The sequence below is a fragment of the Babylonia areolata genome, chromosome 10, assembly GCF_041734735.1.
Source record: "Babylonia areolata isolate BAREFJ2019XMU chromosome 10, ASM4173473v1, whole genome shotgun sequence".
In the NCBI taxonomy this organism is placed as follows: domain Eukaryota; kingdom Metazoa; phylum Mollusca; class Gastropoda; order Neogastropoda; family Buccinidae; genus Babylonia; species Babylonia areolata.
Window position 1 is genome coordinate 2,466,306 of NC_134885.1, and position 14,007 is coordinate 2,480,312.

The 14,007-nt window shown below is 44.1% G+C and overlaps 1 protein-coding gene across 2 annotated transcripts in view; it reads right to left on the bottom strand.

The window, feature by feature from the left end:
• Nucleotides 1-14,007, bottom strand: part of LOC143286707 (DNA polymerase delta catalytic subunit-like) — a 52,729-nt gene that overhangs the window by 28,646 nt on the left and 10,076 nt on the right. For both annotated transcript variants that reach the window (XM_076594390.1, XM_076594391.1), the window contains exons 8-15: nucleotides 12,824-13,071; nucleotides 11,782-11,948; nucleotides 10,284-10,388; nucleotides 8,939-9,079; nucleotides 7,634-7,744; nucleotides 5,004-5,195; nucleotides 3,208-3,296; nucleotides 2,183-2,299 (exon numbers count right to left, since the gene is read on the bottom strand). In XM_076594390.1, coding sequence (XP_076450505.1) covers nucleotides 2,183-2,299; nucleotides 3,208-3,296; nucleotides 5,004-5,195; nucleotides 7,634-7,744; nucleotides 8,939-9,079; nucleotides 10,284-10,388; nucleotides 11,782-11,948; nucleotides 12,824-13,071 — 1,170 coding nt within the window. The remainder of the gene's footprint in view (nucleotides 1-2,182; nucleotides 2,300-3,207; nucleotides 3,297-5,003; nucleotides 5,196-7,633; nucleotides 7,745-8,938; nucleotides 9,080-10,283; nucleotides 10,389-11,781; nucleotides 11,949-12,823; nucleotides 13,072-14,007) is intronic.

Below are 14,007 nucleotides of genomic sequence, written 5' to 3' on the forward strand. Positions count from 1 at the left end.
TAAACATGCACGCGATTAATTGAGCATCATCACCTTAGACCAAGGTTAGTAGTCACTGCCCAAGACTTGTGATTGATAAATTTAAAGTGTCTGGGTAATGTTACGACAGGAAAGTCCGTGACCATGCTACATAGTCGAAAATTAACTTTTCGGAACAGTTTTGATGTTGGCATAATTTCGGAACAAACTGCGAACGAGCGTAACAAAATACGGTGAAATCGTAGCAGTTGGCATCTCTGTGTAAAACTCATCTTGTAAAACACATCAGGTTAAAACTGTCATGTAAATTATAATGTAAAATATTTTATTTTAATTATTATTTATTTTAATTTTATTATTATTATTATTTTTTTTTTAACTGATTTTTTTCCCCTCAAGGCCTGACTAAGCGCATTGGCTTACGCTGCTGGTCAGGCATCTGCTTGGCAGATGTGGTGTAGTGTATACAGATTTGACCGAATGCAGTGATGCCTCCTTGAGCTACTGATACTGATTATAATGTAAAACACATATTAAAACAGCTGTTTCCATGTAAAACAAGGACCTTCCCGTCACAAACAAAAACACAGCTGCTTCAAAGTAAAACAAAAAAGTCTAATGACAATGATGTCCCGTCAGACTTTCTTTTCTCCAATTTTACAAAGATCACCACATTCTGATTTCTCTTGACCCCCTTTCAATATCATACAAAGCATTTCCTTCACTTTACAGCATTGTCACACACCCTGTCTCATACAAAGCATTTCCTTCACTTTACAGCATTGTCACACACCCTGTACCGTTCTTTCCCTGAGTATTTCCTTCATCTTTACAGCATTGTCACACACCCTGTCTCATACAAAGCATTTCCTTCACTTTACAGCACTGTCACACACCCTGTACCGTTCTTTCCCTGAGTATTTCCATCACTTTACAGCATTGTCACACACCCTGTACCGTTCTTTCCCTGTGCATTTCCTTCACTTTACAGCATTGTCACACACCCTGTCTCATACAAAGCATTTCCATCACTTTACAGCATTGTCACACACCCTGTCTCATACAAAGCATTTCCTTCACCTTTACAGCATTGTCACACACCCTGTCTCATACAAAGCATTTCCTTCACTTTACAGCACTGTCACACACCCTGTCTCATACAGAGCATTTCCTTCACTTTACAGCACTGTCACACACCCTGTCTCATACAAAGCATTTCCTTCACTTTACAGCATTGTCACACACCCTGTACCGTTCTTTCCCTGTCGTGTTCTTCTAAATTTGTAAGAAGCAACTCCCATGCTCCACCATTCTTCAAAACAATGGAGAGAGAGAGGGGGAGAGGGAGAGAGAGAGAGAGAGAGAGAGAGAGAGAGAGAGGGAGGGTTGGAGAGGGAGGGAGAGAGAGAGAGGGAGGAAGAGAGAGAGGGAGGGGGAGAGAGGGAGGGAGGGAGAGAGAGAGAGAGAGAGAGGGAGAGAGAGAGAGAGGGGGAGGAGAGAGAGAGAGGGAGAGAGGGAGGGTGGAAGAGAGAGAGAGGGAGAGAGAGAGGGAGAGAGAGAGAGAGAGAGAGACAGGGAGAGAGGGGGAGAGAGAGGGAGAGAGAGAGGGAGGGAGAGGGAAAGAGAGGGAGAGAGGGGGAGAGAGGAGAGAGAGGGGGAGAGAGAGAGGGAGAGAGAGGGAGAGAGAGAGAGGGAGGGGAGAGAGAGAGGGAGAGAGAGAGGGAGAGAGAGAGAGAGGGGGAGAGAGAGAGGGAGAGAGAGAAAGAAATGTAACATGGAACCCCAGGGCTGGTCGGAAAACAGGGCGATGATTATGTGACAACCCAAGATAACAGCCAATGGGAGTTTGAACAAATGCCAGCCTGTAACCCTACACTGTTACATTCACCACCATGGTCTATCTTCAAACAACGGAGAGAGAGAGAGAGAGAGAGAGAACTTCACACACTCAGAAGAATACTACTTTGAATAAATCTAGAAACAAACTGTATTATCATAAAACTGAGGTGAAAAAAAAAAAAGAGACATGAATGAATGAATGAATGAATGAACGAACGAATCTATCTTTATTTTCCAACGGTGAAGACATTAGCACTTTGGCCGACTTACACATCTGCCGTCGATCTAAGAGATACACAAACACATAGGCATATATAAATGTTGAGAGGGAGAGAGGGAGACAGGGGAAAGGGAGAGCACTGACCCCTCTTTCTGGATGGTCTGGGGGTTGAGGAGGGAGGTGTAGCAGAGGTTGTGGGCCATCATGATGGACGGGTACAGCGACGCAAAGTCCAGTGTGGCGATCGGCGTGTCGTAGTAACTGCCACCAGCAGCACACACACACACACACACACATTCAACACGTTTTGTTCGTTTTTACACCATAAACTTACTTCATTTTTACACATAAACTTACTTCATTTTTACACCATAAACGTACTTCTATGCCTCACCGGTCTCCTCAGGCGCTATATTAGAAGTATCCATATCATACGTATCTATGCCTCACCGGTCTCCGACTGAGGATAGGCGCTATATTAGAAGTATCCATATCATACGTATCTATGCCTCACCGGTCTCCGACTGAGGATAGGCGCTATATTAGAAGTATCCGTATCATATGTATCTATGCCTCACCGGTCTTCGACTGAGGATAGGCGCTATATTAGAAGTATCCATATCATACGTATCTATGCCTCACCGGTCTCCGACTGAGGATAGGCGCTATATTAGAAGTATCCGTATCATATGTATCTATGCCTCACCGGTCTCCGACTGAGGATAGGCGCTATATTAGAAGTATCCATGTCATATGTGGAGTGATGGCCTAGAGGAAAAGCGTCCGCCTAGGAAGCGAGAGAATCTGAGGGAGCTGGTTTGAATCACGGCTCAGCCGCCGATATTTTCTCCCCCTCCACTAGACCTTGAGTGGTGGTTTGGACGCTAGTCATTCGGATGAGACGATAAACCGAGGTCCCGTGTGCAGCATGCACTTAGCGCACGTAAAAGAACCCACGGCAACAAAAGGGTTGTTCCTGGCAAAATTCTGTAGAAAAATCCACTTCGACAGGAAAAACAAATAAAACTGCACGCAGGAAAAAATACAAAAAAATGGGTGGCGCTGTAGTGTAGCGATGTGCTCTCCCTGGGGAGAGCAGCCTGAATTTCACACAGAGAAATCTGTTGTGATAAAAAGGAATACAAATACAAAATGTATCTATGCCTCACCCTTTGACAGGTTCAATGACAGTGGCTCCCTCATACTCGTCACCCGTCTCCACTTTGTGAGCAGGTAGAAGCAGATCCTGCTCCTTTGCCTGATTTGGAAAAGATCAAACAATGATGAAAAACTCAAGGGAAACATGGACGCATCATGCGTGTAATTACGGTGGATGTGTACATCATCATCATCACTATGTATGTATGCCTACGTTCGTTTTTAAGTATGTGAATGTACCCTGTGTTTCAGTAATTGCAGGGACGGGCGCAATAGCCGAGTGGTTAAAGCGTTGGACTGTCGATGTGAGGGTCCCGGGTTCGAATCACGGTGACGGCGCCTGGTGGGTGAAGGGTGGAGATTTTTACGATCTCCCAGGTCAACATATGTGCAGACCTGCTAGTGCCTGAACCCCCTTCGTGTGTTTTTGCAAGCAGAAGATCAAATACGCACGTTAAAGATCCTGTAATCCATGTCAGCGTTTGGTGGGTTATGGAAACAAGAACATACCCAGCATGCACACCCCCGAAAATGGAGTATGGCTGCCTACATGGCGGGGTAAAAACGGTCATACACGTAAAAGCCCACTCATGTGCATACGAGTGAACGCAGAAGAAGAAGAAGAAGTAATTGCAGGCATTATTTCCGCTTATGTAGACTTTCTGGCCTTTCTTTCTTTGAGCTGATGGCTCCATACAAGATGGAGCATGATTAATGGATATTTCACTTGACTCAATGAAGAAAATCCACTGTTTATTTAAAAGAAAAAAAAGAAAAAAAAAAAAAAAAGAGATAGTGACACCAGAAATCATTACATGACTTTATTACAACCTTTCTGCATAATTTTTTGTTGTTGTTGCAAGCTGACATCCTTCATCCGGACCCCCCCGCACCCCCATACCCAGTTTTAAGCACCGACAGTCATTCCAATTTTTAGCACCGACAATGAATCAATCTTTTTTCTACCAACAGCACAGCAACCAGGAAAAGCAACAACGGCCTTTGGCAGCAGGATGGTTAAGACGCTCATCTGTCAGTGCAGTCTGTGAGGGTGTGGGGTACCCTTTCTTCCAAGTATGACCGGAAATTCAAACTGAGCGCCCTGGAAAAAGCAACTCATGACAATAAAAGCGTTGTCCTCTGGCCAAACTCTGCAGCAGAAACCCACTCTGAGAGGTACACAAATGTTCCCACATGATCTCAAGGCCTGACGACGCGTGTTGGGTGACGCTGCTGGTCATGGTATCTGCCTTGTAGATGTGGTGTAGCGTGTATGGATTTGTCCGAACTCAGGTGACGTGTTGTCTTCTCTGGTGCCCCAACGACATCAACAGAAGTCAAGCAACAGGTGAAATGATGCTTCAGTTTCAGTGTCTCAAAGAGGCATCACTGCGTTCAGACAAATCCGTACATGCTACACCACACCTGCCAGGCAGATGCCCGACAGCAACATAACCCAACACGTGTCAGGCCTGGAGTGCATGTTTACATATATATCTGTATACCTATCAGAGTGGATTTCTTTTTACATAATTTTGCAAGAGGACAACACTCTCGTTGCCATGGGTTCTTTTTCAGTGCACCAAGTGCGTGCTGCATACAGGACCTCAGTTTCATCCAAAAGACTAGACGCTCACTTTGATTTTCCAGTCAAACTTGGGAGAAAGGGCGAGAGCGGGATTCGAACCCACACCCTCAATGTGATACAATTCTTGTATGTTTACTCTAATAACAAACCAAACTTGAATAAAAAAAACAAATATTTAAAATACAAAACACCCCCCACCCCCAAAAACCTGAAACTGACCTTCCGGAGGAGCTGCGACATGACCTTGATCTGCTGACCCCTGGACAGGAGGCAGGACAGCGGCACGCCGGTGACACGCGCCATCTCCATGTAGTTGATGACACACATCAGTTTCTCCAGCAGTCGCAGCGGCAAGATGGCGTCCTTCAGACAGTACACCGCCAGACGTCGACGGGTCTGGTCATTGCCGTTCTGCACACACACACAGATGCCAGCCCCTGTCAAGTGTCCGTAGGAACAACCAGGAAATTTGGTAGGAACATTTTAAATTTGGTAGGAACACACACACAATTAGCTGAGCATCATCACGAGAGACCAAGGTGAGTAGTGACTGTCCTGGCCTCGTGATCGATAAGTCTAAAGCATCTGGGTAATGTAACGACAAGAAAGTATGTGACCATGCCATGTAGTTGAAAATGAACTTGAACAATTTTGATGTTAGCGTAACGTTGGAACCAACTGTGATCCAGTGGGAAAAACAAACAAACAAAAAAAAAACCCCCAAAAAAACAGCGAAATTGTAACAGTTGGCATCTGTGCACACATTATTACATCTCCTGGGCTCTGCCAGCACCAAAACTACAAGGATAGAAATTAACATCAAAGAGCATTACTCCTTACATGTAGTCCTTATGGATGGAAATTCAAACTGCATGAAATCCACTGTATCATTCCTTACATCTAGTGCTTTTAGATGGAAATTTATACTGCATGAAATCCACTGTATTATTCCTTACATCTAGTGCTTTTAGATGGAAATTTATACTGCATGAAATCCACTGTATTAATCCTTACATCTAGTGCCTTTGGATGGAAATGTACACTGTATGAAAACCACTATATTACTCCTTACATCTGGTGCCTAGAGATGGAAATTTACACTGCATGAAATCCACTGAATTACTCCTTACAACTAGTGCCTAGAGATGGAAATTTACACTGCATGAAATCCACTGAATTACTCATTACAACTAGTACCTAGAGATGGAAATTTACACTGCATGAAATCCAATGTATTATGCCTTACATCTAGTGCCAACAGATGGAAATTCATACTGCATGAAACTCACTGCATTACTCCTTACAACCAATGCCTATAGATTGAAATTTACACTGCATGAAATCCAGTGAATTACTCATTACAACTAGTACCTAGAGATGGAAATTCACACTGCATGAAATCCACTGTATTACACCTTACATCTAGTGCCAACAGATGGAAATTCATACTGCATAAAACTCACTGCATTACTCCTTACAACCAATGCCTATAGATGGAAATTTACACTGCATGAAATCCACTCTATTACTCCATTAGAGATTCCATCCAACCCCAGTCAAGTGTTTGTAGGAACAGCCAGGTAAAACAGCAGGAACATTTTGAATTTGGTAGGAACACCCAGACTCCGAGCTACATCAGCAAACGTACATTTTATCTACAAGGCATTCAAACACTTGGGGATACCCGCAACACAGTGTAACTGCTAGTGGAGGCTGTTTGTAGTTGTTACTTCTTCTGCGTTCACTCGTATGCACACGAGTGGGCTTTTACGTGTATGACCGTTTTTACCCCGCCATGTAGGCAGCCAAACTCTGTTTTTGGGGGTGTGCATGCTGGGTATGTTCTTGTTTCCATAACCCACCAAACGTTGACATGGATTACAGGATCTTTAACATGCGTATTTGATCCTCTGCTTGTGTATACACACGAAGGGGGTTCAGGCACTAGCAGGTCTGCACATATGTTGACCTGGGAGATTGTAAAAATCTCCACCCTTTACCCACCAGGCGCCGTCACCGTGATTCGAACCCGGGACCCTCGGACTGACAGTCCAACGCTTTAACCACTCGGCTATTGCGCCCGTCATAGTTGTTACATTAGGTCTGTTTTCCACTGTACAGTCTCTTATTGGTGAAGAACTTTTGTTAATATGCCTGGCACTTTTCAGGTGTCTATTGACAATGTAGAACTCACACACAGTACAACAAGCATGCGAGTTCCCCCAGACGGATGGCATGATACACAGATATTTTTCAGTGTACGTTTGACAAAACTTCTGTTCCCGCTGCTGGTTCTTTTACAGCTGACACATCTGTGGCACTGTGTTGCTTCCCTGATCTTTATTTGTCTTGTTTCTCACAATCAGAATCCATGGCTGACTTCCCTGTTTTGAGCCGCTTGTTCCTTCCTTGCACCCCACAGCTTTATCCACCGGGCACAGACGCTGTTTGACTGAGACGCAACTTGATTTAGCCACATTCTCTCTTGCTTAGGCAAACAACTGACTGGAGTTGGCATTATCGCATTAACTAAGTTCATTAATACACACCATGACAGAAGACCTGATCAGCGCATTGAGTTCATACGAAAATCAGGCGTCTTCTTAAAAAAACAACAAAAAAACAACAACCCCCAAACCAAAAAAGCTAGATGTGGGTGTGGCTTATACAGAACAGTCTGCGCACTTTGACACCCTCCTTGACACAGAAAACAGAACCCGACTGATTATGACATCAATACACAATATTAATGAAAGAACAAAAACCAAAAAACCCCGGATGACATCAATACACAATATTCACAATGAAGGAAAAAGCACCACAAAGACAAGGAGAGTGGTGTCCCCTACCTGCAGGTCCGTGATGATGGAGTGCTGCACGTCCTCCTTCTGTTCCTGCAGGAAGTGGAACGACACGGCGTTCAGCGTGTACGACCGCAGCTTGTAGTCACGCAGTAACACCTGCACACAACACGCCAACAATACTGACTCCTGTCCACAACACACTAACAACAATACTGAGCATACAGGACAGTAGCTTGTCGTCACACAGCAAAGCCTGCAAGTTGTCTGTCATGAGGTCAACCCACAGATTGGTTTTTCTAATAGACATTGTATGCTTTATAATAATACCATTTTGTTTTGAATGCTGCAATCAACGGCAGAAAATGTTTAAAAAAAAAAAAAGAACAAGGAAAAAATAAATACATAAAATGGGAAAGAAAATAGGAGGATGGAGGACCCATTGTTAAAAAAAAAAAAAAAGTGGGCCAAAAGAATAGGTGGACATGTTTCCACTGTGCCATTACTCCACTGTTGATCACCTATCAGCAGCAGGTCAAACTGAACACGCCCCTCAGTGTTGATCACTTACCTGTAGCAGGTCAAACTGAACACGCCCCTCAGTGTTGATCACTTACCTGTAGCAGGTCAAACTGAACACGCCCCTCAGTGTTGATCATTTACCTGTAGCAGGTCAAACTGAACACGCCCCTCAGTGTTGATCACTTACCTGTAGCAGGTCAAACTGAACACGCCCCTCAGTGTTGATCACTTACCTGTAGCAGGTCAAACTGAACACGCCCCTCAGTGTTGACCATTTACCTGTAGCAGGTCAAACTGAACACGCCCCTCAGTGTTGATCACTTACCTGTAGCAGGTCAAACTGAACACGCCCCTCAGTGTTGATCACTTACCTGTAGCAGGTCAAACTGAACACGCCCCTCAGTGTTGATCATTTACCTGTAGCAGGTCAAACTGAACATGCCCCTAGGTGTTGATCACTTACCTGTAGCAGGTCAAACTGAACACGCCCCTCAGTGTTGACCACTTACCTGTAGCAGGTCAAACTGAACACGCCCCTCAGTGTTGATCACTTACCTGTAGCAGGTCAAACTGAACACGCCCCTCAGTGTTGATCATTTACCTGTAGCAGGTCAAACTGAACACGCCCCTCAGTGTTGATCATTTACCTGTAGCAGGTCAAACTGAACATGCCCCTAGGTGTTGATCACTTACCTGTAGCAGGTCAAACTGAACACGCCCCTCAGTGTTGATCACTTACCTGTAGCAGGTCAAACTGAACACGCCCCTCAGTGTTGATCACTTACCTGTAGCAGGTCAAACTGAACACGCCCCTCAGTGTTGATCACTTACCTGTAGCAGGTCAAACTGAACACGCCCCTCAGTGTTGATCACTTTGTTTTCTCGTTTGCCCATCTGCTTTGACTGGAACATGGCTTCCTTCACCTTGGACTGGGTATCATGGATACGGCCCAGGTACGAAAAGGACGACACCTGGTAATAATAATAATAATAATAATAACAATAATCATTATTTATACAGAGCTGAATCTTGTGCAGAGACAAATCACAGCGCTTTCACACTAGTCATTTACACGCATGCATAACTCTAATCTGGAGAAACTGAAGACAAAGAAGAGGCGTGGAGGAAGGCTATCTTAGAAAGAGGCGGGTTTTAAGGCCAGACTTGAAATAGCTGATAGTCCAAGCGTGGAAGTCTGTAAAATACGTAATACCTAGATTTGAAAGATATATTAAGTTTAAAAAAAAAAAGAAAAAAAAGAAGTAATATAACCTTCCATATGTCTGTTTTTCTTATCGTTCGGAGGCCAGGTGCAATATGTTGAACAACTCCCAGTAGACAGCGATGTTTGGAGGTACTGAAGGATGTTTCTGCCGAGTGTGGCCTGTCTAAAAATAGCTGTCACAGTAGGTGAGTCCATTCAGCTGACATTTAGGGGCGGCAGGTTGATATGATAAATAAGCAAGCAGGTGTACAGGTCATCCACTTCACTGATGTGCCTTTGGGAGCGTTGCTCAAATTTTCTGACCAACACTGCAGGTGTTTGTATCTTATGGCCTGGTTGATGCCATGATATCTATATTTTTTGTATTTGTATTTCTTTTTATCACAACAGATTTCTCTGTGTGAAATTTGGGCTGCTCTCCCCAGGGAAAGCATGTCGCTACACTACAGCGCCACCCTTTTTTTTTCTTTTTTTTTTCTGTGTGCAGTTTGATTTCGAAGTGGATTTTTTTCTACAGAATTTTGCCAGGAACAACCCTTTTGTTGCTGTGGGTTCTTTTACGTGCGCTAAGTGCATACTGCACAAGGGACCTCAGTTTATTGTCTCATCCGAATGACTAGCGCCCAGACCACCACTCAAGGTCCAGTGGAGGGGGAGAAAATATCGGCGGCAGAGTCGTGATACGAACCAGCGCGCTCAGATTCTCTCGCTTCCTAGGCAGACGCGTTACCTCTAGGCCATCACTCCACTCCATATATCATGAGTACAGACCTTGTCAAAGTAAACCCAAACCTAAATGGATCTCCATAACAGCATCTTACGCCCATCATCATTATAAAAATGTCTAGAGGCAAATGTCCCAAATTCTGGGGCGAAAAAAGAAAAAAAAAAAAAAAAAAAGAAAAAAAAAAAGTACAGGCAGGGCAGTACAGGAAGCACTGGCCAGTTACCTTAAGGTGAGCGGCTCTGTTGAGCAGGTAGGGCAAATCAAAGTTCTGGATGTTGTAGCCTGTGACGATGTCCGGGTCCACTTCACGCACAAACGCCGACCATTTCTGCCCACAGCGCAACGCTCCCATCATCATCACACTGCATCACTTGTCCATACTGTCTGGCATGCAGTTGTCAAGATTTTACAAGTTTTTTATTTTATTTTATTTTTTTTTTAAACATCTATCCAATGATACGCACATACATATGTCAGCACTGGTATGGTGTAAATGCAGCCAGGTATATCACCTTACCAAAGGCGCCACTTGCAAGAAGAAAACTGATGTCTTTTCTTATCTCGTCTCATTCACTGTTCATGATCTTTAAAATAGAAAAAAAAACAACCTAGAAAAAAACCCTTAAAAATCTCACAGTAACTGTCAATTTCCCAAAGCAAAAGAATAACTTTTTCAAATATTTTCAGGAACACACTGCCTTTCCAATTTTAGTACAGGAGTAAGGTTCAGATATCAAGTATTATAAAAGCGACTTAAGAGATTGCATTGTATTTTATTAGATATGCTCTCTGTTGAGTCCCAAATGTCAAATAAGTTGATATGAGCGCTTCTATGACACAATTTTCCGAACACCAAAGGCATTGCCGAACACAGCTTCTGAAAAGCCAAGGGGGACTACCCTACCATGGCTGATTCACACAAACCAACAGGATGATCAAAGAAGACTATCCCCGAAAGTTTCCATGGCTCATTTACGCAGTCTGTCAAAGACTACCCCTGCCATCATGTATGTGTAATATATGTTGCATGGTCTTGTAAGTGTTTGAATATGCCATTGGGAAGAAGACAGATTAAAAACATGAGGAAAAGAAAAGAAAAGAAAAGACAACAGAAAGGAGAAAAATGATGATGGAAGGAACAACAACAACAAAAAACAACAACAAAAAAGACCAAAAAAACCCCCAACCTTCCAGGGATGCTGAAACTATCCTGCTCATTTGCAGAACTTTTAGGCATCCACTGATTTCTCCTTAAAAAAAAAAAAGAAAAAGAAAAAAAAGACTACCCCTGCCTGGTTTATACAGCACCAGCAGGACTGTCATAGATGCCCACCACAAAATCTTGCCACCAGGAACAGATGATGTAAAACTGAACTTTTCAATAGTTTTCAGGAACATAATACGCTCTTACAAATGTGAATGTATATGTATGTTTGCACACTTACAAACACAAAATCACTGAAACAATAAAAAAAAAGTCCCTTTGAGCCTGAAAATAACCCCACTTTTATTCTACCTCCTAAAACGGAGTACGACTGTCCACATGGCAGGGGTAACAGCTGTCATACATGTAAAAGCCCTCGGGTAAAACCCAACACAAGGGTAGTTTGAGGATAGCCCAGAATGACCCTGGGGTAAGGGGGGCAGTTTGAGGCTAGCCCAGAATGACCCTGGGGTAAAACTGAACATGGGGACAGTTCGAGGGTGTAACACCGGCTCACCTCCAGCATCTGATGTTCCTTGGGGAAGGAGAGCACCTGGGACCCGACGACAGGTGCACAGGTGTTGAGGGTGAACACGTTGCGCACAAAGGGGTCGGTGTCGCCCTGACGTATCACCATGTTGGCGATCTGAATCACGGGGTCTTTGTCCGCTTCCGGGAAAACACCTGTCATATACAACACAACTGATCAGTATTCGTCCTGCTCTTTTTCATCACGGGGTCTCTGTCTGCTTCCAGGAAAACACCCGACACACACAACTCATCACTATTCGTCCTGCTCTTTTTCATCACGGGGTCTCTGTCTGCTTCCAGGAAAACACCCGACACACACAACTCATCACTATTCGTCCTGCTCTTTTTCATCACGGGGTCTCTGTCTGCTTCCAGGAAAACACCCGACACACACAACTAAACAGTATTTGTCCTGCTCTTTTTCATCATGGGGTCTCTGTCTGCTTCCAGGAAAACACCCGACACACACAACTCATCACTATTCGTCCTGCTATTTTTCATCACGGGGTCTTTTTCCGCTTCCAGGAAAACACCCGACACACACAACACAATTGATCAGTATTCATCCTGCTCTTTTTCATCAATCCTAGCAGATTAAGAAAAAAAAATTCAGTTATTCCTCCTTCCCTGCTTAGGAAGCATGTGTAACACTTTCATTTGCATGAGAAAGCCACTTCCCCTTGAACTTGGCATCAGTCTCACTTTTGTTTCATCCATTTGACTTGTCATTCTCAAATATCACTGACTGACACCAGTCTGGTTCAGCTCGGATCAGCTTACAAGCAGCTGTCAGAAGCAACTTAATAAAATCGAATCTGCCACACACTATTTCCGCTAATTCAGCAACGATCCAGAAACGACCCAAAGAAAATCTTGCTGATTCAGAGGCGAAATCTGGAAGATCTGCACCCCTCTAATATAAATATTCAGAAGAAAAAAAAGGAGAGAGAGAGAGGGAAGAGAAGGAAAGTATGTTACAAAACGTTACACAGACACACCAACAAAACACACACAAAACGCGTTTCTACCTTTCCGACCAGCACACTCAATGTCAAAGCTCAGGATGCGGAAAGGCGCCACCTTGGACCACTCTCCTTCGGGGAGGTGAGAGACGATGTCCTCCCACGACACGTCCACCTCCAACTGGCAGCGTGTGCGTGGAGTCTGGGTTCGGGCCCCCCCTTTGGCGCCCTGGTCCTGTTTCTGCCGCACATGGTACTTCCCTGCTGGCAGCTGGATCCAGTTGCAGCCCACAACGTTGCAGTCCACCATGAACCTGGGAGGGCCCCACAGAAATATCCACCATCAGAGATGCCAACCCCTGTCCAGTGTTTGTAGAAACGATCAGGAAATTTGGTAGGAAAATTCTGAATTTAGTGGGAACACTGAGTGAGAGCCACATCAACAAAAGGAAATTTTCTTCCTAAAATTACGTTTAAGTAACATACTTACCGTGACACACTTGTGCAGACTCCGGCAGGGGTCTGACATTCCTGTCCTGTGCAAACTACTATCTGCCTATGCGAAGAAAATGAAAGTAGCTACGGCCGATAACCTCCCGGAAATAGGTAACCTCCCCTTTGCCCCCCTGACTAGCATCCTCTTTTTCCGGCAGCCATCTTGACTCCTGTTCCAGTGCTCTTCATACAGCTAAGTTTTTTTTCCATATTTTTTGTCTGTTGATTCACTGGCGTTCTTGTTTTTTGTCAAATTATGTCTTCAACCAGGTCACATAATTATATGGCTCGACTGGGCGATCGGGCTAAACTTAAGGCGCGATTGCAATCGATGTGTAATTAAACGTACATTTTATCTACAAGGCATACAAACACTTGGGCCTACCTGCAACATGGTGTAACAACTACAATTAAGCTGATTGGTCCACTCAGTGCTGTTTCAATGTAAACAGGCACACTATTACCTTGAGCATCATCACGTGAGACCAAGGTTAGTAGTGACTGCCCTGGCCTCGTGATCGATCGATAGGTCTAGGGCCTAAGGGTAATGTTACAACAGAAAAGCATGTGACCATGCTATGTATTCAAAAATTAACTCGTCGGAACAATTTTGATGATGGCGTAACATCGGAACAAACTGCGATCGAGCATAACTAAATACCGTGAAATCCAACAGCTGGCATCTGTGCACCATGAATAACTCTAGCACAGCGTATTGTATTGTATTGTATTGTATTGTATTGTATTGTACTGCA